At 38.0% G+C, this 27,985-nt stretch overlaps 1 protein-coding gene across 2 annotated transcripts in view; it reads right to left on the bottom strand.

Moving 5' to 3' along the window:
* The window catches only part of DIAPH1 (diaphanous related formin 1), an 84,863-nt gene that overhangs the window by 20,210 nt on the left and 36,668 nt on the right, over positions 1-27,985 (bottom strand). For both annotated transcript variants that reach the window (XM_025040584.1, XM_025040583.1), the window contains 3 exons: positions 27,778-27,985; positions 26,798-26,912; positions 26,311-26,319 (listed from right to left, as the gene is read on the bottom strand). The exon at positions 27,778-27,985 is cut by the window's right edge and continues 533 nt beyond it. In XM_025040584.1, the coding sequence (XP_024896352.1) occupies positions 26,311-26,319; positions 26,798-26,912; positions 27,778-27,985 (332 nt within the window). The remainder of the gene's footprint in view (positions 1-26,310; positions 26,320-26,797; positions 26,913-27,777) is intronic.

Below are 27,985 nucleotides of genomic sequence, written 5' to 3'. Positions count from 1 at the left end.
CGACATGGATGGACCTCAAGATAATCATGCTAAGCGAAATAAGCCAGACAGAAAAAGTTGAAAATCACATGATATCACTTTTATGTGGGATATAAACCTAAAGCAACAAATGAGCAGGACAAACAAACAGAGACTCGTGGACATAGACTGTAGGCTAGTGGTTACCGGAGGGTAGGGGGAAGCGGGAGGGGGGAGGTAGACAGGGTGAGGGGGTCAAATATGTGGTGACAGAGAAAAATCTAACTATGGGAAGTGAACATACAGTATAAATATATATATATGTGTGTGCGTGTATACACACACACACACACACACACACACACACACACACATCCCTTACTGTTAAAGCATACAGCTGAAACTTAGTATTTCTATATGAAACTTATTGGATTTCGTTAACCAATGCCACCACAAAAAATTTTATAAATAAATAAATAAAAAGAAACTGACAAAGCTTGCTGCTTCTGAGGAAATGAATGGGGTGCCTGAGTATGGAAGTGAAGGCATACTTTCAATACAAACACATTTATATCATTTAAATTTTAAACCATATAAAAATTATTACTTGGTACAAACAAATAAGAAATAAAGCAAACAAGAAAGAAAGTTACATGGCAAAAAGTACAAAGAATTATACAAAATTCCATCCTTTGCCCTAATAGTCCCAACTTGAAGAAGAAAATGCTAAATACATGAAGATTAGTTACTTAGATAAGTATTTACTGAGTACCTACATGTGCCAGGCTCTATTCTAATCAATGGGAATAAAACAGTGAACAAAATTGAGAAAGATTCCTGACTTCATTGAACTTATATTTCAATAAAGAGAATAATAATAAACCAGTTCATTGATAAACAGTACATTAGATGGTTGTAAGTGCATCGAGTAGGGAAGAGAATAGGGGGATTTGATAGGGTAGTGGATAACAACTTTAGTGGGGTGCTCAGGGAAGGTCTTAGGGAGAATGTGACATTTGAGTAAAGACCTTTTAGAAAGTCAGAGATCAAGTCACATGAACAGCTGGGGGATGTGGGGGTGGGGGGTGCGATTTCAGGCAGAGGGAACAATAAATGCAAAGTCCTGAGAGAAGAGCACGCTTGATGTGCTGAAGGAAAAGCAAAAAGGTCATTATGGTTAGAGTAGATGGCTTAAGAGGAGAGATCAGGAGATAAAATAAGAGAGACAGGCAAAAACAGATTGTATAAAGAAAACTATGGATAGTTGGATAAAAATGCAGACTTAAAACATCTAGACTGTACCACAAAAACTTAGCAGGGAAGGAGAAAGGGTTAAGTATTATATTTAAAAACTGGGAGAGTATAGGGACTAAATGGAAATAAAGTTTCTATACTTCACTTGAATTGGTAAAACATCGATATCGTTAGATTGGGATAAATTATGTATATATAATGTAATACCCAGAGCAATTTACCTAAGCAAACTACACAAAGAAATATACTCAGGCATTATAAGTCAAAATGAAATCTTTAAAAAATGTTCAAAAAAGCCATAGGAAAGTGAAAAAAAAGAGAAATAGTAAACAGAAAACAAATAATACAATGGTAGACTTAAACCTTAACATATTGATAATTACCTTTAATATAAATGGTCTAAATACAACAATTAATAGAGACTGGCTCTAGTATAGGTGCCTGTCAATTAGCTTTTTCGATTGTAATGTGCCTGATATTAAGCTTTTGATTGCTGAGGTATCCACTTCAAAGACATCCATCTTGAATAGACATATTGCCAGCTACACAACTAGATAAAGAACCAGGCTACCCCACCCAGGAAGTCTCCCTTTTAGAAAGCCTTGGGTGACCCTCCTTTTCCCTTCCTATGCTTTAATTTCTACTCTTATGTTTTAAATTCACCAATAAAGAGGGAACCCATAAAACCCTAAGCAGCTCATGTCAACCTAATAAAGGCAACCCCAGGGTTTGTGTGTGTGTGTGTGTGTGTGTGTCTGTGTGTGTGTGTGTCTGTGTCTTTCTATCTTTCTCTCTCATTCTCTCTCTCTCTCTACCAGTGACTGCACTGTGAGCCCCAGAAGTGTCATATCAAGACCCGTGAGCAATAAATCTTGTTTTTTCAAAGTTTCCTATTGGTTGTTGCTTAGGTGTGTCTTGCAATCATAATAAGAACCACAACAATGGCTCCAGTGGGGGAAATGTCTGGGATGGGAGGGGGCTTGCCAGAAGTAGTTTGGGCTCAGGTAAGTAGCCCCAGGCGTTCCTAGTTGACAGCATCGCCAGGCTGAGCCTAACACAAAACATTGACAGAGTGGATTAACAAGACTCAACAATCTGTTGTCCATAAAAAACTTACTTCAAATATAAAGCCACAGGTCAGTTGAAAGTAAAAGGCTGAAAAATATATACCATGCAAACATTAATCAAAGAAAAAAAGGAAGAGTGGCCATATTACTATCAGGGAGGTAGACTTCAGAGCAAAGGAAATAACTGGAGACAAAGAGGTTCATTACATAATGACTAAAGGATCAATCCACCAGGAAGATTTAACAAGCTTAAATGTGTATGCACCAAACGAACAGAGCCTTGAATGTAAGAATCAAAACTGAAAAAAGAAACCAACATAGCTGTGTTCCAATAAAATTTTACTAATAAAAAGGGGTTGGGCATAGTTTGCTGACTCAAATAATCAATAGTATTGGAATACTGGCTCTTCATTTTGAAGGAAATAGATTCCAACTTTACGCTATTCACAAAAATAAATTCCAGATACATTAAACATCTAATTGTTAAAAACGGAAATTTAAAATAATTCTGAATAAGTTAAAACCTTCCTAAGAATAAACACAAAATCAAGATGATATAAAGTAAAATACAGCCTAATTTGATTACGTAAAATTTTAATTTTTCAATGTGGTGAAAATCATCACATAAAATATAAAAAGAAATGAATATTTCCATTTCCAGTAATAAGGCCAAATCTCCTATGGAAAACATCTTAAAATGCTGGTGTAATGTTTTTAAAAATTTAGTTTGAAAGCATGGAAGAGGTGACAAGATGGTGATGAATAGATCCGGAAAGGTAAGCAAGACACTGGCGCACTTTTCCAATACCAGTTTGATGGTTTTATGCGGCAAGAGTGGTACAAGGATTGAGGTCCAGTTTCTGCCTAATGTAGAGTCTCACATGAGACTCTCGCCTCATTAGCTGAAAGCAAAAAAGGCTACATCCTCAGGGTAAAGGTGAACACAACATGCTTACAGTTAGAAGCCCCAGAAAGCCTACGCTCTCGGATCAGGGTGAACCAGAGGTAGATCAAGCCTTTCCAAAACCACAAGCCTTGGCTCAGCTCACTCCCTGACTGAATTAAGGTGATCAGTTCCCACTCTTATCTGTCTACAAAGGAAAAAACAATGATCTAGACATTGGAGCTAGCCAACAAGGACTTTAAAGTAACTATAGTTAACATGTTCAATTACATAGAGAGAAAAATAAAAATAGATGAAGATGGAGAAGTTCACTAGAGAACTAAAATTTGTTAAACGTTCTAGAATTAAAGGTTATTGTAACTGAAATTAAGAGCTCAATAGATGGGTTTAACAGGAGAGAAGAAGTAGTCAGTGAAATGGAAGACAGGTCAATAAAAAAGATAAAAACTAAAGTACAGAGGTGAAATATGAAAAGCAATAAAAAAGTGTAAGGGACATGTGAAAAAGTCTAACACATGTGTAATTGGAGCCCCAGAAAGAAACAAGACTGGAACAGAAGCAGTTAACAATATGGCGTTGTGCGCGTAAAAAACTTGTTAAAAGGGTAGATCTCATGTTAAGTGTTCTTACCATAAAATCAAAAACAAAAACAAGGAGACATAAGAAATCTTTTGAAGGTGATATATGTGTATATTACCTTGACTGTGGTGATGATATCTCAGGTGTATGATATGTTCAAACTCATCAAAATGTATACATTAAATATGTGCAATTTTTGTATATTAAATATACCTCAATAAGGCTGGAGAGGAGGAGAAATATTTACTATTAAATGTGATTTAGAACATGGGAGGAATCCTAGGATTTCAGTTTCACAGGAAAGCTTTAGACAGGAGTGCAGAAAAAGTAAATGCAGAGAGTAAAATATTTAAAATAACAGAGAAAACAAACAAAAAACCCAAACAAATACACGTAAAAAGGAATGCTAGCCATAATATTCACTGGCACTGAACTTGAAAGCAAAATAAAATATCTATAAATTAAGAAACAAAAATAAAAACTGGACAGAAGCAATATTTGAAGAGAAAATAGTTGTGAACTTTCCAAAAGTGATGAAGATTTCAACATACAGAATCAAGAAGCTCAGAGAATCCCAAGGATAAATATGAAGAAAACCACACCATGGCACACCATCACAGTAAAACTGCTAAAAACTAGAGGAAAAAAATTCTCAAAGTAGCAGGTGGCAGAATATATTACCTTCTAATGAACAACAATAACACTGACACTGGAATTGTTTTTTTTAAACAGGGGGAAAACAAAAAATATCCTTCAAAATTATAGGTGAAAAAAAGATATGTCCAGACAAAAATGGAGAGTTCATTACCAGCAGACTTGAACTAAAATAAATACTAAAGAGAGTACTTATTCAGGCAGAAAAAAATATATACCAAAAGGAGATACAGAAATGTAGGTAAGAAGGAAAAACACTAGAAAGGTGTTTTAAGTAAATATTGATATCACAAAATAATAGCAAAAATGTTTGTGGGGTTTAAAACATATGTAGAACTAAAATGCATGACACCAGTAACTAAAAAACAGGGTGTCTAGTAAATAGAGTTAAAATGTTAAGTTATAGCATTTTCTGGAAGGTAGTAAAAGTTATAATGTGTATTAGATTATAGTAAGTCAAGCATACCTGCTGTAATTTCCACGAGACCCCTTAAAGGATAGTAAAAAATGTGTAACTAAAAATTGGAGAAACGTGAAATAATAAGTGAGTTTTAAATGAATCCATAATAAGGCAAGAACAAAAAAAAGAATGTAAATTGGAAAAATCAAGCAGAAAAAAATAGTACTGTGGTATACATCAACTCAAACGGATTAAATACTTCGCAGTGAAAAGACTAAGATCATCAGACTGAATTTATGAAACACACACTAACTATATATGTACGGCTTACAAGAGATACACCTTAAATAAAGATACAGAAATGTTAAGGGTAAAATAGTGGAAGGAGATACACTAACCAAAAAAAAGCTGGTATAGCTACACTAATAACAAAGATTTCATCTCTAATAATACCCCTGCCTTGAAAAGACATATTTTATAATGATAAAGAGTCAAACCACAAAGAAGAAATAATAATTCTAAATTTAAATACATGCAACAATTTAGTTTCGAAATATGCAGAGTATAAATTAATAGAACTAAAGAGTAAATCCATAACCATAATGTTAGAATCAAAACTTTTGTACAATAACTAATAAAACAAGTGACAAAAACTTGGAAAGGATATAGAAAATCTGAACACATCTAACGAACTTGAACTAACTGATATAGAAAAATGTACCCAACAATGACAAATTACACCTTTATTTCACATGCACACAGCACATTTACCAAAATTCACCACATAATGGGTTAAAGCAAGCCTCAACAAATTTCAAAGGACAGAAATAATTCAAAGTGTGTTCTCTGACCACAGTAGTATTAAGCTGGAACTCAGTAAAAAGATAACTGAACAATTCCCAACCATTTGGATATTGAGTAAATATCTAAATACTCTCGAGTCAGGTAAGAAATCACAAAAGAAATCAGAAAACATTTTCAATGGAATGAAATCAGTATATTACATAGAACATATTAGATACAACACAAAATAAGATGGTCGATTCAAACCCAAATATTTCAGTAGTTGTATCAAATGTAAACAGACTATATATGCTTCAGGTAAGACCAGTTTTGTCAACTGGATTAAAAATAAAAGAGTCTAAGTATATGTTGTTTTTATAAGAGAAATATCTACAATAAGGATAGAAAAAGGATGAAAACTATAAAGTTATACCAGGCAAGTTCTACTAAAAGTTGATGAAGTTATATTAACAGCGGAAAAACAGTCTTCCAGGCAACAAAAAGCACTACAAAAGACAAATGGACATAGTATGATGATAAAAGTTTTAGTTCATAATGAAAATGCAAGAATTTTGATTTGTATGTATCTAATAACATATATTTGTATGTTAAGATAAATATAGCACCGAAAATATATAATCTGAATCTAATCATGAGAACACATTAGATGAATCCAAACTGAGGCATATTCTACAAACTAAATGGTCTGTACTCTTCAAAAACTTCAAAGTCATGAAAGATAAAGACCAAGGAACTATAATAAGGAGTCTGACTTCATTTTTTTGATGTTTCACTGTTGAAAGCTGTTAAGCCTCATCTCTCCCTTTTCCCGTTGTCCCCCACATCTGGGCAAACTAATAGAAAGCCTCAGTGCTCCTCCTTTGATGCCGGAAGGAGATTCAAAATGCAAGGAACTTGTGCAGGAATTCTTACCCTGTCCCACCCCTCAACCACAATAAAAACCCAGGCCAGTCTCCTTTCCTTGCCTTCTCAAGCCATTTCAAACCTGCTCTTCCCAGAGACCCCAATTATGTAAGTTAATGAACTTTCTCATACTCTCCTGGTGTGTGTGTGGGGGGGGTGTCATCAATCTTGACATCCAAACCAAATTCTAAGTAGCAGTCCATCTGCCTTTGCAGGTGACTGTAACAGGAATCACTCCCAATTAAAGAAGACTAAAGGACAACTCTATGAGATGCGTGATCTAGCATTATTTCTGTAAAGAACATCAATGTGACAATGGGCAAAATCTAAAGAAAGTCAAATTAAATAATAGTATTATATTAATGTTAATTTCCTAATTTTGATACTTTGGTTATGGACCTGTCATTAGGAAACGCACACCGAAGGATAAGGGGGCATTAGGTCTGTAACTTACCCACAAATGGTTCAGAGAAAGAATGACACACACACACATGCACACGTGCGTATACACATACAGACACTTAGAGAATAGGCAAATGTGATAAAATGCTAACATCTCAGGAATGCGGTGAAGTATGTATGTGCAGGAAATATTTTGTACAACTCTTAGCAAGTTTTCCATAAGTCTGAAACTATGTCGATATAAAAAATTAAAAGAGAAAAATAAAGCAAAAGCAGAATTACAATGCTAAATCTACAAAGTAGGATGTTTTAACCATTTATCTTAGTAACTGATAAAACAATCAAACAAAAAGGATAGAAAAAATTTAAACAACACTATTAACAAACTAATGGACATATACAGAACACTTAACTCAACTGAAGAACACATAAATGCTATTCAAACGCACACAGAACAGTCACAATATTTAACAATGTTTGGAGCCGTAAAGGAAAATTCTACGAATTTCTACAGATTGTACTCACAAGAGCAGTGACCAAAAGGCAATAAGATATTTTTAAAATCCTGAAAACTCATTGCAATAGACAGAATAACAGTTCCTCAGGCATGAAAATGAATACTTTCATATAAAATACATGAGAGAATTTAGATAAAATAGACAAATTTCTAGCAAATGATATAACTTACAAAACTGACTCAAGAAAAAAACCTGAACAGTCCCTATAATCATGAAAGATATTAAATTGGTAGTTAAAAGTTTCTTAAGAAACCCAGATGACTTTGCCAGCCAATTATTTCAAACATTCAAGGAATAAATGATTCCCATAATCATATGGAAAAATTCTTCCATTGTATAAAAAAAGGAAATATTCTTCAACTCATATTAAGAGACTGGCATAATCTTAATAGCAAAATGTGAAAGAACAGTATCCAAAAAATCATACTTTCACTCATAAAACATAGGCATGAAATTCCTAAACAAAATACTAGCACACTGAATTAAGCAATATAAAATAAAAATAGATCATGCCCAAGTTAGACTTATTTTAGCAAGGAAAGATTAGTGTAACAGAAGCCAATTAGTATGATTCACCACAACTACAGATTAAAAGAGAAAAATTATATAATTTTAACAGTACAAAAGAGCATCTGATCAAATTCAATATCCACTCATGATAAATAGTCTTAACAAACTAGAAACAGAAGAGAACTTTCTTAATGAGACAAAGGGTATCTACCAAAAGCTGAAGGTGAAAACCATGCTTAATGGTAAAATGTCAAAAACTTTCCCTTTGAGATAAGGAGCAAGAAAAGAATTTCCATTATCACCACTTCACTGAACAACATTGGCTGGATGTCATGGCCAGTACAATAAGGCAAGAACGAGAAACAAAAACTCTAAGGATTAGAAAGGAAGAAATAACATTCTCAGTTGAAGACAATGATGGTAAGTATAAACAATCTGAAACAATTTGTAAGTTATCAGCAAACAAAAAATGAAATATATAAAAATATGAAGTATCTAGGAATCAATTTAATAAAAGTTGTGCAAAACTCTTCCCTATGGGGAAATAATATAGCTTTACTGAAAAACAAAAATGATAAGTGAATATAAATTTAATGATTCACAAATTAAAAGACTCAAGTTCTTTCCAGATTGATTTATAGAGTCAGTAGAAGAAAAATTTCAACAGGTTTCGTGTTTAAGTTGACAAGCTGATTCTAAAATTTACATGGAAATACAAAGGCCAAGAAGAGCTAGGTCATTCATGAAAAAGCAGCAAAACAGGAGATATCAATACATATAAAACTGTAATGATCAAGATCATGTGGTACTGACATCAGGATAGACAAAACGACCAACAGAAGAGCGTACAATCCAGACAACAGATCCATGAATAAAGGCACTTGCTATAACAGACTGGGCATGTCGGATGACTGGGAAAAGGACAGACTTATCAATAAATGGAACTGGAACTAAATATCTGTATGAAAAAAAGAAATTGTATCCATATGCAAATAAATCAATTATAGGTCAATTAAAAACCTTAATGTGAAAGGTAAAACTATAGGATTAATGATCTTGGTAACTAAAAAATTCTTAAACAAGACACGATATGCATTAACTATAAAGGAAAAGACTGATAGATCTAAGCATTTTACATAAAGAACTTCTGTTCATCAATACACTATAAAAAGAAATGAAGAGACAAACCATAGAGTCAGAGATATTTGTGATACACACAAGTGACAAAGGATTAATATCTAGAATGTATAAAGAATCCCTTTTGTTTGTAATATCACCATTTTTGCAACTCTAATAAACTAATAGATCTATGCACTGAAAATCAATAGCTGCTAATATCACAGAAGGACAAGCAGACATTATGTGCTTTCCAAAGAGAAACTTAATACCCATTATGAAGTCTTGGTGAAAACAGCCTCATTCTGATTTAGCCTCTAGATCCAATTACCAATTTACAGTAAATACAAGAGACAGAAACTACACTATGGGAATATAGTCACAAAATCGATGTTACGGGAAACTCCACAGGACAAATGATACAGTTTTTGCAACAAATGAATTTCAAGGAAAAGAAAGAGAAAGGGGACGATTGAGAGACAAAGATGACATTTAAAAAGATAGGCAAAACTAAACTATAGTGTTCAGGAATACAAACTTGGGTGACAAAACAAAAAAAATAAGTGACTGCCAAACCAGTCAGGGAAGGGGCACAGGGGGTTTCTAGGGGCCTCCTGGAAAGTTTCAATCTCACAACGTGTGGCGTTTACAAGGGTATTCACCTCATAATAATTCACTAAGTTGTACATCTGTTTTATTATCTTTTTGTATTGTTATTATATTTAACAATAAAAATTTTAAACATTAAAAGACCTAAAAATTAGATAATGATAATTTGGAAGAAGGGAAAGGGAAGGGTAGCAATATAAGTATCAACATCCTTACTTTCCTAGCAGGAAGGCAACAGATAAAATCTTCAATTTGTAAATCAAGAGAAAGAGGCAAAGCATAGTATTTAAAGTATTACTAGTCTATGGCATGCTACCCCAAACACGCCCAATCTTGTCTGATCTCGGAAGCTAAGCAGGGTCGGGCCTGGTTAGTACTTGAATGGGAGACCATCTAGAAATACCAGGTGCTGTAGGTGTAAAAAAATAAATAAATAAAATAAAGTATTACTACACAATAGAGAATGACTGTCACTGAGACTTACAAAAAAACTTAAAAAGAAAAAGGGTTTAGTATTCCAGGTCAGAGAGGAAGTCACAGCCTACAGTTATAGTAGGGCTGGAGACAGAAAGAGATGTTTTTGAAAATTACCTAATAAATAAAAAACAATCAAACAAGTCTGGTATAAACAAATATTAAACTCTAATAGTATATTTGTGTTTCAGAGTGGTATGAGTTAGCAATTCTCACGGTACTAATGTATACTGTAGGAGTGAGCAAACAAACAAATATGTTGTGGTTAACAGGAGTCAGGTGAAAGAAAACTACGGTGTTAAAAGCCAGGAAAGTGTTAGTCTAGGTCAGAGGAGGGAGGAGTAAGTGACTGGTTATAACTAGAAGTGGGTATAAGGAGTTTCTAGTTCCTAGTAATGTTCCTTTTCTTGATCTGGGTGTTAAATAGTTTGACTTATTAATGCAGTGAGATAACATAATTATGTGTACATTTTTAAAGCTGTCACCCACCAGGGAACTGGGAGAAAGGGAAGGCAGGCATGGATCTGAATACTACCTATGATATTTTCATGTCCTTAGACAGCTGGCTCTGGTTCTGCTTTGAAACTGGGTTGGGGAAGGGAGGAGCATCACTGACAACCAGCAGTAGATAAACAGTCAGATGAAGAGCCCATAGGATATTCCCATTAGCAGCCATCCCAGACTTGTTATAAAAATGGTAAATTAATTCAGCATACAGTTATTATAGCACTTAACATATGACCCTATCAATACTTGGGCTCTAAACCCACTTTTGCCAGAGCAAAGATACAGAAATGGATACAGACAGCACCTTAGCACAGAGGGGAGAAGGAGAATCTTATTTGTAAATGACTGTGACTCTCTGCTGACAATAGCAGAAAAGAGACCCTTATCAGTCAGCTGACTCTGATAAAAAGGCACGTCAGTGCCAGGGTCCATGCTCCCGACTGCTACAACCCTGACCTCTTCGGCAGATTCTAAGTAAGCACTTCTGCTAATGGGAACTACAGCTTCCAATCTGGCACACAGCCAACCTAGTCTCCGAGGACCAGACTTTACGACTGCCCTGCCCGTCTTGCCAAGAAGTCAGACTCTGCAACTTCCCTCCCGTAACCTGTGCCCTCCCAGGAGCAAGTGAACAGGCTGCCTGCTACAGCTGCTGAAAGTCAGAGTCACTGACCCATTTCGGAAGGGGGAGAATGAGCACCAAGCAAGAGCTTTCATCTCACCATCTGCATCAAAGTCAGTCTCAGGGGCAATCTCTAAAAAGGTCATGAGGAAGAGTGGGATGTTACAATGCTAAAGCAATGAAAAAGTTTTAAGCGTGCCCACCCCCAACATTATATTTTTTCTTTCTGTACAATAGCCTATGAACTGCTGCTAACTCATTAATCTGATCAGAGAAAAAGGCTACCATTGAAGTAAAAATAAAGTGGTTGGGAGATAAAACAGGCTCTGAATCATCCTACGGATGCAGCCATTACACAGCAGGTAAATCCGCTGTCCCAAGGCTTTGAAGCTCCCTATAATTCCTAGGAAAGAGCATGGTCCACTTCGACCATGTTCTTTGTTGAGAGAAGTCTGCAAACTTTTCTAAAGACTTCAGGAAACAGGCCATCACGTCAGGAGAAAAAGCCACTCTCCTATAAGAGACTCCAGCCCTTTCTCCTTCTGGAGGTTGCAGAGCATGGCCCCTTCACATCCTCTCCCAACACCTCACAGAATCCAAAGATGGGAGGCTCAGATCGGTAAAGAAGAGAAGTCTGACTCTGTACCTTCTAAGTCCTAACCTAAGAGAGCCTCTCTATTTCCTTAAGAAATTAAGTCTATAAATAAATTGCAAGATAAAAAAAAAAAATGAGAGACAACACAAGCTGGAAAGGGAAATATAGACACATCAACAAATTGCAATGTATAGATTTTACCTAGCTCTGACTCAGATGAATGAACTATTTAAAAAAACACTACTATAATCTGAGAAATTTAAAACACTAACTGGATATCTAATGACATTAAAGATTTTTTCAGATATGACAATGGTGATATAATTCTATTTTTAAAAAGTCCTTATTTCTCGATACACATTCTGAACTACTTAAGGATTAAATGATATGACTGACTATGACATACTTTAAAATAACCGGGGTGGCAGGAAGATGAACAAGACTGGCTGTGAGTTAATTTTTTAAACTGGGTGATGGATACATATGCATATTCTCTTCAGGTATATATGCACGTATATGTACCTAATATATTGCATAATGTGTCTTTACATTTTAAAAAGTAAAAGCTTTTCTTTTAAAAGTTAGATTGTCTCCCAGAGTCATTAGGCATCTAACTCTTCTCAGACAACTGAGTGAAAGAAAAATGCCTTTTCTTCTTAACTGAGCCTATAATTGAGAATACCACCCGACACATCTCTGTAATGAAAACCACCTAAACTCGATGAGGAACAGGGGATGCCTTGCCTGCTGTCTCAGAAGCCAGTACCCTGTCACTGTCAGTAGGTGTCCGATAGCCAGACACCACCTTGCTCTCTGCTCCACTGGCAAGGCCTTGCTGCATCCATTGCTCAGGATGCAGGCAGCCTGCAGCAAGGTAAATTCCTGGTGCACCAATGCTGAGTACAGGAGTCAGTCTGTCTCACCCCCTCCCTCCAGTCAGGCTCCTCCCTTGCTGCACTCTTTTTTTCCTGCGTCACAAACACAAAATGGAGTTACTGGGAGCAAAAACAATCTGTCTAAAATGGCTGAATGCAGTAGGGAGTGCCAGACAATAAAGAGAAGGGAAAGGGCACCCCCTGCTGTCCAACAGAGGTACCATATTTTTCTTTCTTCACTATTTTTGAATATGTCAAAAGAATCAATCCTACAGAGTCCAAGCTAATTTTGTCATGAATCTTGATACTTTCGTTGAATTCTAAAATCAGAGAATAGAAATTGAGGCGTGAGAAGGCAAAATAATTTTCAGTCTCTACAAAGTCAGCAGCCCAAGTCCCGGTTATTGCTTGGTTATGATTAGCAATAGTTTCTAAGGGCCCACAGCATGGAGGGCAGATCCTTTTCAGTCCCACTTCCGCAATGACCTAACGGTGGAGTCCCACAGCTACAGCTATCACTTCCCCAGGAATTCCTGTAGCAGGCTTCTCTCAATGAAGAGCACAAACAGGAAATGGAGGCATGGGGAGTTGCCTGACATCCTGGAAACTAAATTCTTAAGAATTACAGGTGGGAGTGAGTAACCAGGGTAGGAAAAAGGCCTTTGGTATCTAAATTCGGTCACATCTTCAAGCCTGAAGGAGTCAGGCTGAGCCACAAAGCAACTCCACCTAACTTTAATTCTCACGGACTTACTCAGGGCCACACACTACCTGCCCTGCCCAAGATGAAGCCTGCAGCATTTGTCCCTATTCGGCAGGGAACACCCTCCATAATCTTATGCTACACCTTCTTTGAGTAAGCCAAGTACCTTATGACTAAAGGAGAACACAGGAGAAAGGTGGAAAAACAAGAAACGTTGACAATTTTATGGGACCAAGTCACCAATGGTTCTGCTATTTAAATGAGGCACCATGATGTCCAGAAAGTGATAAAATTGCATACAACACATATGAGCACAGAATCCAAATAGGAAGTTTTTTAAAAAAGTGGACTCTGGTACCACTATAGTTCTCTGTAAAGAAACAGGGTCTCTGTGGAAGAGTCCTAGAACTCCCCCGCACATCTGAAAGATGAGAACATTCAGTAAGACCCCTAGGGAATAACAACAAACCTTCTGTGAGGGTAACATCGCTCTGGAATCATGAAGTCCACCCAGCAGACAGTAAGCCACGGTCATGAAGCTTTGCACAAGCTGATTCTGGGACGAGGTCAGAGCAAGAGTGTCCTGCCTTGTGCTCATATAGGAAAGTGCCCACTGGAGGATTTCTGATGTATACCATTCTTAGATATACATCAGAAGAGGGAAAAACAGATACACAGCAATCCAAATGAACAGAACAGCTGTTATTCCTGCCTAGAGGTAACCAGATTCCCACCACTGTTCTCTTGGCCAAAACAAATCCCCATCTGCTAAATCCCGCAGAGCTGCACCGTCATGGGTGTGCAAGCTCTGAGGAGGGATGGAGCGAACTGGCAGAAATGGATAAACCTGAGGGGCAGGAACAAAACCAGATGGAATTCCAAAGCGACAAGAATGAAGTGCTGAGAGCTGGGAAGAAGGGGGCAAATGGGAGTCTGAAAGGGTGGCAGAAAAGCAGTATTAGAAATCTGGACACTTCGCAAAGCACTGATCATTCACAGTATAGTCACTGAGTTTCCCACAGACACTTTCCCAGTCCACCCAGGAAGGTGACTCAGTAAGGGAGTGCTCAGGAAGAGATCTGCTTCAGAGACGCTTCAGAGATGGATGGGTAGGGACATTGCCCCAAGCAAGTCAGCAAAGGGGTAGGACAGGTTTATTTAAGGGAACTGTAAAGCTAGAGGGCAGGAGAAAAGGCAGCAAAATAAGGTACTAGCAATAAAGGCTTTTCTTTTCTAAAAAATGGATCAGGATCTAAATAAGGTCTACACATTGCAATTGGGTGACATATTTTAAAATTCTCTTTTAATCTGTATGCTCTCCTTGATCTCATTTTTTACCTTGAGACCTATTTTCTGAAGAAATCAGGACACTGGCAACCAGTGAAAAGCAAAGCGCACTGGAACAGGGCCATGACAGTCCCCTTAGGTGTCTCCGAACTTGCCTGCCTTCTTGCCCCTCCCTTACACTAAATACTGGATTCTGAGCCCAAAGGACTTGGGAGTCTGATTCTGGCTTGGTATTTACTTGCTACGAGATCTTAATAAGCAAAAGATTTATTAATCCTGTACGTCATATTTCTCAGTTATAAAATGAAGACAATACCTACTAGGCAGTATTGTTTTAATAATTAGAAATAATATATGATAAGCCTCTATCACAGTCTCTGACATTAAACAGGCATTCTCGAATAAGAAAGAATGAGAAGGCAAAAAACCTTCATCTTTTTTTTAGGTCCTTGAAGCAGTTTTAATCTGTTCTGTCTCACTCACACCCATCCAAATACTGAATAAATTGCAGATTTCTAAGCTATTTTCTGTAACAAAGGATCCTAGAAATACCCTCCATTTTATTCAGGGTACTGGGAGGGGAAGTAACAGTGTAAAAGCATAACAAAGAGAACAGATGGAATAAACACCCAGCCCCCAGCCTGAGTCTGCAGATGCAGCTGCTGGTTTTCGTCATATTGCTGTTTTTTTCCCTTCTTTGTTCCTAAGGTAGAAGCCAGGAAAGGGTGGGGAAGGAGGGGGAGAAGGGGTGGGGATCAGGGCAGGACCATCGTCACTGTTACTGAAAGTCACCTGATGTTCTCCTCCAATCCCTAGTCTCTGACCTCACAATCTGGAACCTGAGCCAAAATAGCTCAACTGCGCACACCCCGTGGCTGAAAATAAAAATGCAAGCAGAATAGGAAATCAAGCAGAATAGGAAAAGGGAAATTTTTTAGAAGGATTTTTAGCAGTGTTTCTTGTCAAGAGGAAATTTAAACACACACACATACATAAACATACACACAGAGTCTTAACTTCTAATCTAATAGATACAAAAGAAATAAGTCACTGACTCAGAACAGAGTTGGGATCACTATAGGATCAGGAGGGAGGAGAGACTGCATCATCTCTCATATACATGGGGTTACCAACGCCCTGATGTTGTACGACAGGGGTTCCCTTACCCAAGGGAGCTGAGAGAAGAACAAAGAGCTTTTTCAGTTAGAATCTGATTTTTCAACAGGCTAAGATCATTAGGGAGAGTGAAGTAAAAGATGCTGTTACATACTTTGTGGAAGTGAATACTAGCACTCTGCTCTGCGGACATTAGTCAGGTGCAAGTACTTCTATAAACCCCGTTTTCAAGCATCTTGGACCCTGGCAAATTTCCTTCTTAACCTTTTTGTCCTTCCCATCACAGAAATAAGATGACCACATTATAGAAAAATTGAAGGAAAAAAAATCTAGCATCCTAAAAAAATGTTAGTGTTCTGATAATATACCCTTCCAATCTTTTAATTCTGCATTTTTTCTGTAAAACCATTGCAGTAAAGGTTATATGTAATTGTTTCCTGCTTTTCCGGCCTAACGTTGTATCATGAGCATTCTTCCACACTGCTCCGAAGGTAACAGACCAGAGTCAGAAATGAGACAGTTATGGGGTACTAAGTACTGCAGCAATTACTCCCAGAACAAAAACTGAGAAGGAAGCAAGAGAAAAATGAAGTAAGTCACCCCTCTGAAGACCATACCCCTTTATGGAGTGGTGTCCCCATGCTAGTGAGAGAATGCTCCGCTCCTACTCCAGAGTATAATGCTCCAGCCAACTAGCTGGAGGTCTGGAAATCCTCTTTGCAGAACTTTTCAAGTTTCTCTTTTCCATACCACAATGGCTCAAAGGCTCTAGAATGAGTTTTTACAGAGCTTGTATAGGTAACTAACTGTTAATCATGACAAGAGAGTTTGCTGGGAAAACAAAAAGAAAAGGATACATGTGCATGCTAAGATGCAGTCAGATCAAACGGGTTATTGCGGCCACTGTTTCAAACAAGGACAGATTACTGCATTATTATATTTCTGTTTTATCCTGGTGTTCATTATAAAAGTAATGAATGCTTATGGAAAATTTAGAATTTTTTTTTAAATGAGAAAGATCTCTATGTACTGGATATGAAAAATCTCTAGGATATATAGAAGGTACAGAACAGTCTAGAGAACATGTTACCCTTTGGTAAAGGGAAAGAAATTGAGAATCTGTATTAGTATTTGCTTATAATTGTATTTTAAAAAAACACTGAAAGGATAACCTAGAAACCAAAATGGTCATTCTAGAGGGAGTGGGGGAAAGGATGGGATGGATGAATACAAGAGTGAGAAAAAGAGTTTATATACCATTTTGACTCCTGAACTCCTTATATTGCCTGTACAGAAAAACAGATAATAGAGAGGTGGAAAGAAAAGCCCCAAAGGAATCATTCTGTGGTAGAGATACCCCTATTGTCCCCTGAACACTAGTCTGTCTACTACTTCATGTTTGGAGGGAGATTTGTCCCCTATCAGCAGAAAAATTCAGACCCAACAGTTCCCAAAGAGTGTAAGGGCTCCTCAGAACAGTGCCTTTGCCTTGAGGCAGCAATTCTGGGCTCCAGTATGAGCCAACAAGCACTGATCGCTCTCCTGCTCACCCCAAAGCCTAGCTCTGCTCTGGAATTTCCTGGAGATCCCAGTCTTCCTCCTAATCGTGTCTCTGCTCCCTGCCAACTCCAGGTCTCCTTGGGGAGAGAACAACCAAACTTGAACCAGAGTTATGTCTGCACAACTGCAATACTCTTCCCGATCGGGTCTTCCTCCGGTTTCTCACCAACCCCTTATCTCTGTCATATAAGCCTGAGAGGCCTCTAAGCATCTGCCGCACCCGCCCTCTCCGGTCTGGTCCGTCTCTGTGGTTCCCAGCTACTTCACTGACTCCAGGAAATGTCTTCACAGCATCCTTCTAAGATGCCTTTCAAGACCTTGCTAGGAAGATAGCAAAAAAAAAAAAAAAGAAAAGAAAAAAAACCACCCCAAAAACTTTTGTAGAGAAAAGTGCCCCTGAAGTAGAGCTTCCAAAATGTTAAATTGTTTCCTATGTGATCATGTATGACCTCCATAAAAACAAAGATAGGACTTGTACGATACCTACTCAGCTTCTACAGTCCTTGTAACTTGGACTCTCTGGACCCTTAACAAAGACCTCATGTAATCCATATGTACACTAGAGGTTGTGAATTACTGGTAGAAACAGACATTTAAGTAGAGGGACTGACTGCACCAAGATGATAGAAATTCAGGCAATACTGATCTCTTACAAGATGGTTTAGGTCTCAAAGAATGCCATTTAAAAGGACTTTTTTTTTCAGATATCAAATCTAGAATCTGCATGTAATGGTGGATGATATCTTGGGTTTAAAAGATATCATTTCAGTCTACGTATGTCTAGAATAGTAATACAGGCACACACTAAAGTTTGAATAGCTAAAAAGAGGCTCTAAAACTGAGATTATTTTAGGATAATCAGGAGTTAACAAATGACACAAAAGAGTTGACTGTAAAAACCTTTCTGTACCAGCAAATTATATCCAAGGCAAGCCAGGGGCATTCCTTGAAGGAAATAAATTCAGTATCATATCTCTGGAAAATTATCAGTATATAATCAGTGGGCAGTTCTATTACGAGCTTGAAGTAGCTATTCGACAGAAACTGAGACAGAGATAGGATTATGAACGTATATATAATGGGGTTACAAATATATTTATGATGAACTACCAAGCTGGTAAATACAATCCTCTATTTAAGCACTCTGAAAGGAAAGCTATGCTTTCATGAAGCTATCAGACTAAAACAAAAACATTCTCCAGCCTCTGGGCCCCCCAAAGAACACTAAATTGCTCCTATTATAAAGAATCAAAAGGGTTTTAGCTTTGCTGAAGACTGGGCTTATTAATGGATGTTAACTCTTATCGGGTATTAACAGCTGTTTCAGAAACATGGCAGTATGTTTACATGTTAAGTTTTGTTTAAATCTATGATACTTCTAAATTGATTTGTTTAAATAAATTCAGGAAATGGCGGGGGGAAACTAGCTGCGACAGAACAAAATCCTTTAGTAAAAGAGCAAGTCCTCCAAATGAATTTCCTGACCGGCAGAGGGCAGCAAACCAAGCAGTTTGTATTTGAAAACAACAGAGGCTGCCTCTCTCTAACGTGATTACATCACTAACAGACGTAACAATGACACATCTAAAATAGAAGAGATCCATGTGCCATCTGGTGGCGAAAAGGAGAAAGAGCACACTGCAGATATATCAAATTCCTCCAGTTTAGAGGGAATTAAAGTTTAATTTTATCTTTATCTGATGACACCCTCCCTGAAATCTCTACCAGCACACTGAAAAAGTAGACTGAAACTCTGACCAGAATCAACAAAACAACCCAAGAACTTTTAAGAAAGCTGCCAAAAGAATTTGAGATGACAGACAACACCAAAGACACTTTATGCAAGGAAAAAGAAGAAAAAAATCTCTATTAACAGAACCAGAAACTTAGAACTGAAAGATATCTTTAGGTTCATCTCTCTCATTTTACAGATGAGGAAAGAGTCAAGGCATGAAGGAAATCTCTGGTGCAATCTCATTAGTGATCAAATTAAAACAAGATACCACGTTCCCTCTATCAGACACTACAATAAATAATTTCTTATTTTTGTGGAAGTGTAAATTGGTATAATCCTGTACCTCGCAATTTGAGCCCAGAAATTTTATTTTAAAGAATTGTGCAGAAACACAAGTGTAGAGATAAATATAAAATGATGTTTCCTGCAGCACTGCTTACAACATAAAAAACTGGTAAATTCTCAGTGAGAGATCAGTTGTATAAAATTGTATTCATTACTCATTTGACAGAATATAACTACTAGAAATAATGCGATAGATCTATATGTAGTGATATCAAGAGATGCTGAAATATGTTTAAATGTAGGAACAGTATATACCATATGGGATCACACAGGTTACATTAAATATATGTGTATTCTCTGACATTTGTGATTTTCTCTTAATTCCACTGCCCCTTAATTTTACAGTAAGGTTCTATTTGACAATTTCCCTCTTTTTCTCACCTGAACCAAAGGAAAAAAAAATGTTATCCATTTCTTTATCAGAATAGCATATGCCTATTAAAGATATGATTAACCACAGTCACTGAGGGGAAAAGAGATTTTTTTTTAAATTTTATATCTTCAGTGTATTCTACACATTTGTTGAAATGAAGATATCGCCTTAATCCAGGAACTTGCTGTAAACAGGACCATGGTGACAGAGAGGAAGACACAGAAAGTGCGTAAGAGTAACAGTGGAAGTCTACGGAAGCTCCTCTTCTGATTGTTTCAATTTTCTCAGTGAAGAGAAAGAAAAACATCTTCAATGGAGAATGAAGATAAAGAAGGTGTTGGGCCTTTCTGAACAGAAAAGGTGTGAAATAACCATTTAGGAGAGTAGAAAATCAAATAGACTAGCATTTTTAAATATCTGACTGCTTGGCAAGGCGAGGACCAAGCAGCGTTGCAAACTGAGCAGAAGAGAGCCAGGAGAAAGAACAGCCAGGGAGGTAGAAGGAGAAACAGCACCTGCTGTCCTAAAAGCCAAGTGCAAAAAGTATGTCAAGGAAGGCCAGTTTTAAGTTTTCCTCCAGCCATGTTCATTTGCACAACTACAAGTGCAGGGTGGAGAGAGAGATGGAATTAACATGGAGTGTGGTCTTGCCAATCAATTATGTTGAAATGAGAGAGAGAGAGGTAATGGAAGGAAGGAAACAACAACAACAACAATAACGAAGAAGTGATTATTATAATGATTAACGATGGAATTTTAGCTGAGGAGGAGAGTGAAGTCATCAAGGGGGCTAAGGACAATGAAAGGTGGTGAGATAAACTGGAAGTCCCGGTGGGGCTGGGGGATTACTGGGCTCAGGGTACTAGAGTGAGCAAGGTAAAAACATAGAATGTAGGTGGTATGAAGCTGAGATTGTGGAAAGGCTGCAGTTACTGGTGCTGGACCAGAGGACAGAATGGGTGAGGCAGGACAGAAGACGAGGTCCCTGGAAAAAGATAATTTAAAGAATTGCAAAGTCAGAAAATTCGTAGGATCACGATCCTCTTGTATAAAAACTGCTAAGAAATAAGACAGAAGCAGTACTGGAATACTGCAGAGCATGGCCAGGAGCCAGGAGCTAACCTGGCTGAGAGAGAAGAGGAGTAACTAGGGTTGTTAGTAGATGATAGCACAAAGAGAGGAAGTGGGTGATATAATTTGAAGTCATGAGATTCAAGATTATGGGTTTTTAGAAAAGAGAAAGGTGGCATGACCTGCACGTGGCAGTGAAGAACAAAGAGAACATCTACACCATCTCCGGGTCCGCTGGGGTGAGGTTTATGGAAGAGAACAGAACCACCACCACATTGAGATGACGAGAGAGAAAGTAGTGTCGAGGAAGAGCCAGGTCTCTGTTAGAGCAACAAGGTGAAGCTGATGAGAGATTTTGCTAGTAACGAACTGTGAATTCCAGGGGGCACAGTGGAAGGGTTTCAAGAATTCAGGTGAGATGGCAGAAGGAGACAGAACAGGAGATCACAGAAACTTATGGGGGTCCGAGTGTGGGAGATGAGGATGACCTGGGAGTCTGGGCTTCCTGTGGAGAGTGACATAAATCGAGATAAATGGTGTAATAGTAGATCCAGTGGATTCGAGGCAAATAGTGATGGCAAGGTTAGGAACATAAAGGGGTAGTTTAGGTTCTTTTTTACACCACTGACAAGGGGAGAGCCCAACCCAGAGGTGTGTAAGATTCCTTGTGACCCCAAGTGATAGAGGTAGATTTATGTTTTTAAATCACAGAGAGCATTATCTGACACTATGGATCCTCCCAGCTTCTTTGTGCTAACAATCTGACCGTATTCAAAACCCAAGAGAAGTTAGTAAATAAAAGACAACTCCAATAAGTGTTTGCTTGCATAGCACCTCTGGTCTTAATTCCATATGCCTGAGAGAAATAAGGAACTGATGGGACCGATGTCTTTCTACCAAAAGGCTCCCTGAGTAAAGTGGGGCATGCTGTGCTCTTACAAAATCTTGTTTCTAGAGGTTAAAGTTGAAGAAATAGCAAAGAAAGATTCACTAGGACATTTCCTGATAGAGATTCAACTGTGTGAGTGCCCCCTAGTGGACAGAAGAGGATCACAGGGAAAGGAAAGGTCCTTGGATCCCTTTTGGGAGAGGGGATTGTTTCCCCACCACAGTCTCCTGCCCAAGCGTGAACCACAGAGGTCCTAGGTGAGCAGCAGACAGGTAAACCTACCCATTGCTGCCAACAGTTCTGACCTGTGGGCCAAGAGCACAAACCTTGGGATCTGGAATCGCCCAGTCAAATGCTAACTAGAATACTGTTATTGTTCATGAAATTCTCAGATCTTGGTCAAGATCTTACTTTTTAGCCAGAGTTCTTTCGAAATGACTGCCATTAACCACCTAGAGAACTGTTCTGATGCTCACGGTTCTCATAATGCCCCTCGTACTTTAACAGGGAGATGATCTAGTGCTACATATATTGTCCACTGCACATCTACTAAGGGGGATTCGCTTGTGGATCTTACGAGTCCAAAAGGTTTTTGGAAAGAAGAAATAAACCTAAAAAGAAAAACACCACTGCACTTGTCACTCACCACACTGTTTCAAAAGGTAACAGTTTTAATGGGATTGTGTCATCAACAAAAGAGGGTAAGAGTTAGAAGGAAAGCAGAAAGAAAAAATAGTTATCTTGTACATACAGATAATGATCTGACGCCACCACAGTGAGGAAAATGCTCCCTCGGAGAAGATGAAAACAAATATAAACACTGAACATGTTCCCAAGGAATTCAAGAAGCGGAGTCAACAAAGAGACCACGATAAAAAAAAGGAAAGTGAGAAAGTGAAAAAGAACTAGAACTTTCATAATACCGCCTATCAAATCTGCATTCAAAATACTCTTTTGGCCAGCAATAAATCGATGGTAAATTTCTGATTTATAGGAAGTCAAGAGTTCAGAAACAAGAGAGTAATCCTTGAGAGAGAAAAATGTGTAAGAGAACCTGTCGTATAAATTTGAGTCCCGTTCCTCTCTCTTAGCTCTTCTCTTAAGAGGAAAAGGCACACATCTTCTTGAACCTTAGAGAAGCAGTGGCTGGAGACCTTTGACTATTGGAGGCAGATGTAAAGAGTGAGGCAGATGTTTCCTTTTATTTCCATTCTTGGAGGAGCCAGTAGGTAGCAAAAAATATATATATATATATATGAGGATAGAGCCATGTTTAACAAATAGAAGAGAGTTGTATTTAGCAAGCGAGAGAGGAAATAAGGCAATATTATGAAAACCTAGTGTCCAAATAACTTCCTCATCAAGATGGGCAACTCCTGGGCTAAAGTCATCTAAGCAGGACTTCTACTAGAACTAGATAAGCATGTCTTATTTCTCCAACCGAATTAATTTTGCTACAGTTGAATCTACTGTAATCAGAACATGGCTCCTTTTCTTCAACCCTAAATATCTGGTATTTCATTTACTTTCCCTCTTCCAATGTCGTTCCTTTTTTACACTCCTAAGAGTCACTGCCAATTCAAGGACATTTGTGCCTGAATGACTGAAGTGGTTGCAGAAGCCAGTGTATCCTCTTCTTCCAGTTTCTGTCTAGATTTAAGCTTTCTGGAGCCCTTAGGCAGGGACACATACTTCTGGGAAGCAGAGAGTTGGAGCAGGGGCTTTGGAGTCACGTGGTCTGGAGGTGAACCCTGGCTCTGGCACTTTCTCTATGGCCTTAAGAAAATTTTTAACCCATGTCTCTACTTTTTCATTTGGAAGGTGGACTATTCGTAGAGTAGTAATGAGTATTTAACACTATGCATGGGAGAACGGGTAACTGAAACTGGTCACCAACTTAAAAAAAAAAGTAAGGAGGAAGGTTCTGAAATGTTATACCAGACATGTTTAAAGCACCAGATGCAAAGTAAACCTTGCTGATGAGATCTGGGTCCTCTGAGTCACCTCTGAAGTTTCTAGAGACTGAAATTCCTCATCTGATAAAAACCTACACTCTAAGAAGACCAAAGTCTTTTTTACTAAAGTGTTCTTTTTGGAAGCATGTTGTGAAGAAGGGGGCTACTTGGGAACAGTCTGTACTGAGCATGCCAGCATGAGCACCAAGATAGGAAGGCTCTCTTGGTGTAGCATCACCAAGATACATCAAAAAAGAAGGGGCAAGTTAGTGACCCCAACCACAGTGGGTGTTATACATGGCATTGGGTCCGCATACAACACTTCCATCTGCTACTTGATGCCCATGCATACAATATCAAAGCAACTATTTTGTCCTCAAGAAATGTACCTTAAAACAAGCCCTTTCAAATATTGCTTGCATCACCATATATTTAAAGAGTAACTCAAAAGGAAAAAAAGCAAGAAAATGTAGAAGAAAAAAATAAATCAGATAACACTGAAGTCAGTAAAAAAACTGAAAATCCTAAGACGAAATAATTTTTTAAAGGGGGAAGTATTTGTTCCTTGGGAAGAAATGATTGAAAACATATAGATGTAGCATGATTGACGAGAAGCGGGAAGATTTTGTTGCATCTGAGTGTTACAGATAACTATTAGAGTTGGCTAAACAGTTAAGTACTTATGACTACAGCTGACAGGGGAAAAAAATCTCTTCTAGGAATTTCTGAAAATAATCGATTAAGATTTAGGATGTCTGGAAAACTGCTCATGATTTAATAATTTTCAAGAACGCCTTCTCTAGTGCTTCCTAACGAAAAGACTGGGAAATTAAGATTATGCCAATTTAATATCTGAAAATCCTAACTGAAAGTAAAGATATTTAAAGAATGAAGACTAGTTAGAAATTTCCTTCATCAAAAGAGCAGCATCTACTAGTGAAGATTATAACTACATGAAAATCAATAATGCCATTAAATTGACAAATTCATATTCTTTTCAGATTAAGATACAGAGATTTCTAAGAATAATTTAAGGGGGGGGAAAAAAAAAAAAAGCAGAGCTGTTAGGAAGTTAGAACCTTCAATGAATAGAAAGTAGCTTCTGGGGCCAAAGCTGAGAACTGAAGGAGCATTAACAAGTTTGAGCACACTGTTGGAAATAACGAAAGATGAGATAAGGTCTTGTTTGGATATTTTAAAATACTGTAAACCAATTTGCAGTGGGAATATAATGGCAAGGAAAACAACTAAACTATAGAAAAATCACACTACAATCAATGGTAACACAAATGTAAAAGATAAAAGAAGCACGAGGACAGAAAGGGGAAGAAAGGGACCTGCCAGTGTACATTTGCAGTGATATTAAGAGCCTGGCCACAAGAAAGGGACTTACGTCAGGGATCAACAAAGGGATAGATTCTGTGAACTTAAGAATTAGCAAACCATTTGATTTTGATTGCCATTGTCAACTAGTCTTTGCTGATGTGCCAGAGTAGTAGAAGTGGTCATTATCACAATGTTTTAAGAGGGTGGAAGTAATTCCCTGAGTTGGACTTTTAGTTCTGAAGGTGACAGTTCTCTTAGAAAAGGCCACTCTGCTCTAACCGCTAGGACAACAGGAAAGGCCTGAACACTGTGATCTCACATTCCTAGATACACACATGTAACTAAGGGCCACCAAAAGCATCTAGCTATCTGTTAGGCTCCTTATTAGAACAAAGTGTAGCCTTGTCCCTTAAGGAAAAAAAAGTCTTTAAAAATGCTTATTTACTACACAGGGGGTGGGGGAAAGCTCCAAAGTTGTACTTCATTTTCATCACTAGGGTCATAATAAACCTTTAAGTAAACAAAAAAGCTAGAAGAAGATAGAGATATAAAATTATCACAAGGCATATTAAAGGAGCACAAAAACCGTAAGAATTAGGAAGTGCAGAAATAAGAGGGCAAAATAGATCAGCTCTTCTAAAATAAAGGGGAAGATATAAAGGTGAAGAAGAAAAACAGGAATTTATGCGATAAAAGGAATGAGAATTTATATGAAAAAATGGACCAGAAGTCAAGATTCCTGGATCTGGTCATATAACCTTGGGGAGACAACCTAACTATTCAGTTTGCATATTTTGCAGAGTGGAGATAATACACATCCTGCCTATCTCATAAGGCTTCTCTGGCTCCTTTGCAGGTCAAATAGAGTAATGCTATGTTAAAACACTTAAAAAATTGTAAAACACAATACAAATGTAAGCTAATGGTATTATTACTTAAGCTGTTCCTCACCTTCCAAACAAAGGTTAAGTATATAGTAGTTTCGACTTAAACTTAACTTTTCTTCCCTGTCAGTTAAAAGCACAGCTACTGGTCCTTCTGTACTCTTAAAAAAAAAAAAAAAAAAAAAAACCTAGCAAAAGAGAAATCAACCCCCTGATCTCTAGTGTCAGTTTTCTAAAGAGAAATTCCTTTACATGTGTTTCATTTTTTTCTCTAATATTCAGAGACCCCGCTCAAAGGCTCTTCTGTATTCTTACCTTTTGAAGCTGCAGGAGCAAAGGGCCAGGAAGGAGAAAGCATCCAATTTTGGAAGTAAATGGAAGAAAGAAAAAGAATCACATATGGTTCATTGTTGTTGTAGACAGTCTCTCAAGCACCTGACCTATTAAAGACTCTGCCCAACCCTTACCAGTTACGTGTGCAGGCCCAGAGACGGCACCTTAAAGGTGGTGCCAGGATCAGTTCAAGAGTATCATCAAAAATGGGTTCAGACTAAGCTGTCACCTTAATCTCATATCCCCACAAATTATAATGACACAAAATAATTACATGCAAAAACCACAACCCACATGCAACAGTTCTCTTTCCAAAACCTAGCATCCCCAGAATACAAAAACTTCTTATTTTCTTCTGAATAGGAAGCTCCACCCCTCTTCAACCCTCAACCCAGAGAAGAGAAAGGAATGGGAAACCCACTTAAAAGGTATTCTAAGTCCTACGCTGGCCCTTGAGGAAAGGACTTACACTTAGTCTGGGCAGAGAAGGCATGGGTAAGTTTGGCGAAAAGTTCATTGTTCTCGAAGCGGTCCTCCTTCACCTTTGTCCAGAAGCAGTCCTGGGAAAGGTCCTCAGCGACAAACTGTGGACACAGGCAGGGGGTTAAGAGTTACTAAGCTGAGCTCTGTACTTCCCATCCCATAAAACTTGCATTAGGATGCAAGAGGTGGGTGGCCAGTCATTGGCAGCATCACACTAGAATCAGGTTGACCTGAGATAAAGAGAACAGCTGTGCTCTTTGTGGGACCAGGAGATGATGCCTCCAGTTTGTTTACTGATGGTTATTCAAGAACTAGATTCAGTTATGTTACATTTCTTCCTCCTAACCCCAAATCCTCTAATTTTAGAAACATTAAGGCTTTATTTCACAATTTCGTACCTTCTCTTGTTCTGCATCATATATTTTCCCGTCAGTTTGGCTAACTGTGCCAAACTTGTTCATTTTATGAACAAATTCCTACACTCCTTTATTTTAACTTGGTTTCTAGAAGCAAAAGGCTGATGCAAAATCACAGGGGTCTCAAACATATAGTGGTAACAATGTACCATGCAAACATATCCTGTGTAACTCATTTATTGGAGGGTAGAGGTAGGGGGGCTGTATCCATAAATCTATAACTAAATCAGCAAAATTATCAGTACCTTCCAGATTGGTGAAATGACTATTATCAAACTATGTGTTACCCTGGTACTCATATCCTCAAAGGCCAAAAATACTAACTTCAGGTTTTGTAGTAGAGTATAGGACTCAAAGAACTCACCAAAGTGATGTCTAGCATATAGGATATGCCTAATATCTGCTGAATACACATAAGCATGAGTGGTACTTGAAGACAGACAGATGTGAGGCACAAGAAAGGGAAGCGTAACCGTGCTTAAAATACAAAGTAGGAAAGTGAAGTAGTTTCTCAAGATGTATTGACGAAGAAATGGACAGACATTCTCACCTTGGACCAGTTTGGCCTACGGAGCTGCACCTCTGGTTTATAAAGCTTCTTTGGGGCTAATCCATATGGCAGAACTGGGGCTGCAGGAGCTCCAAATCCGAAAGGGGGAGGGGGAGGCATACCCATTCCGGGTGGAGGTGGAGGAATGCCAGGGCCCCCAGGAAATGGAGGGGGTGGGGGGATTCCAGGACCACCAGGAAGAGGGGGA

This window comes from Pteropus alecto, unplaced genomic scaffold (assembly GCF_000325575.1).
Source record: "Pteropus alecto unplaced genomic scaffold, ASM32557v1 scaffold78, whole genome shotgun sequence".
NCBI classification, from domain to species: Eukaryota; Metazoa; Chordata; class Mammalia; order Chiroptera; family Pteropodidae; genus Pteropus; species Pteropus alecto.
This window is presented reverse-complemented; position numbering and strand designations above follow the sequence as displayed.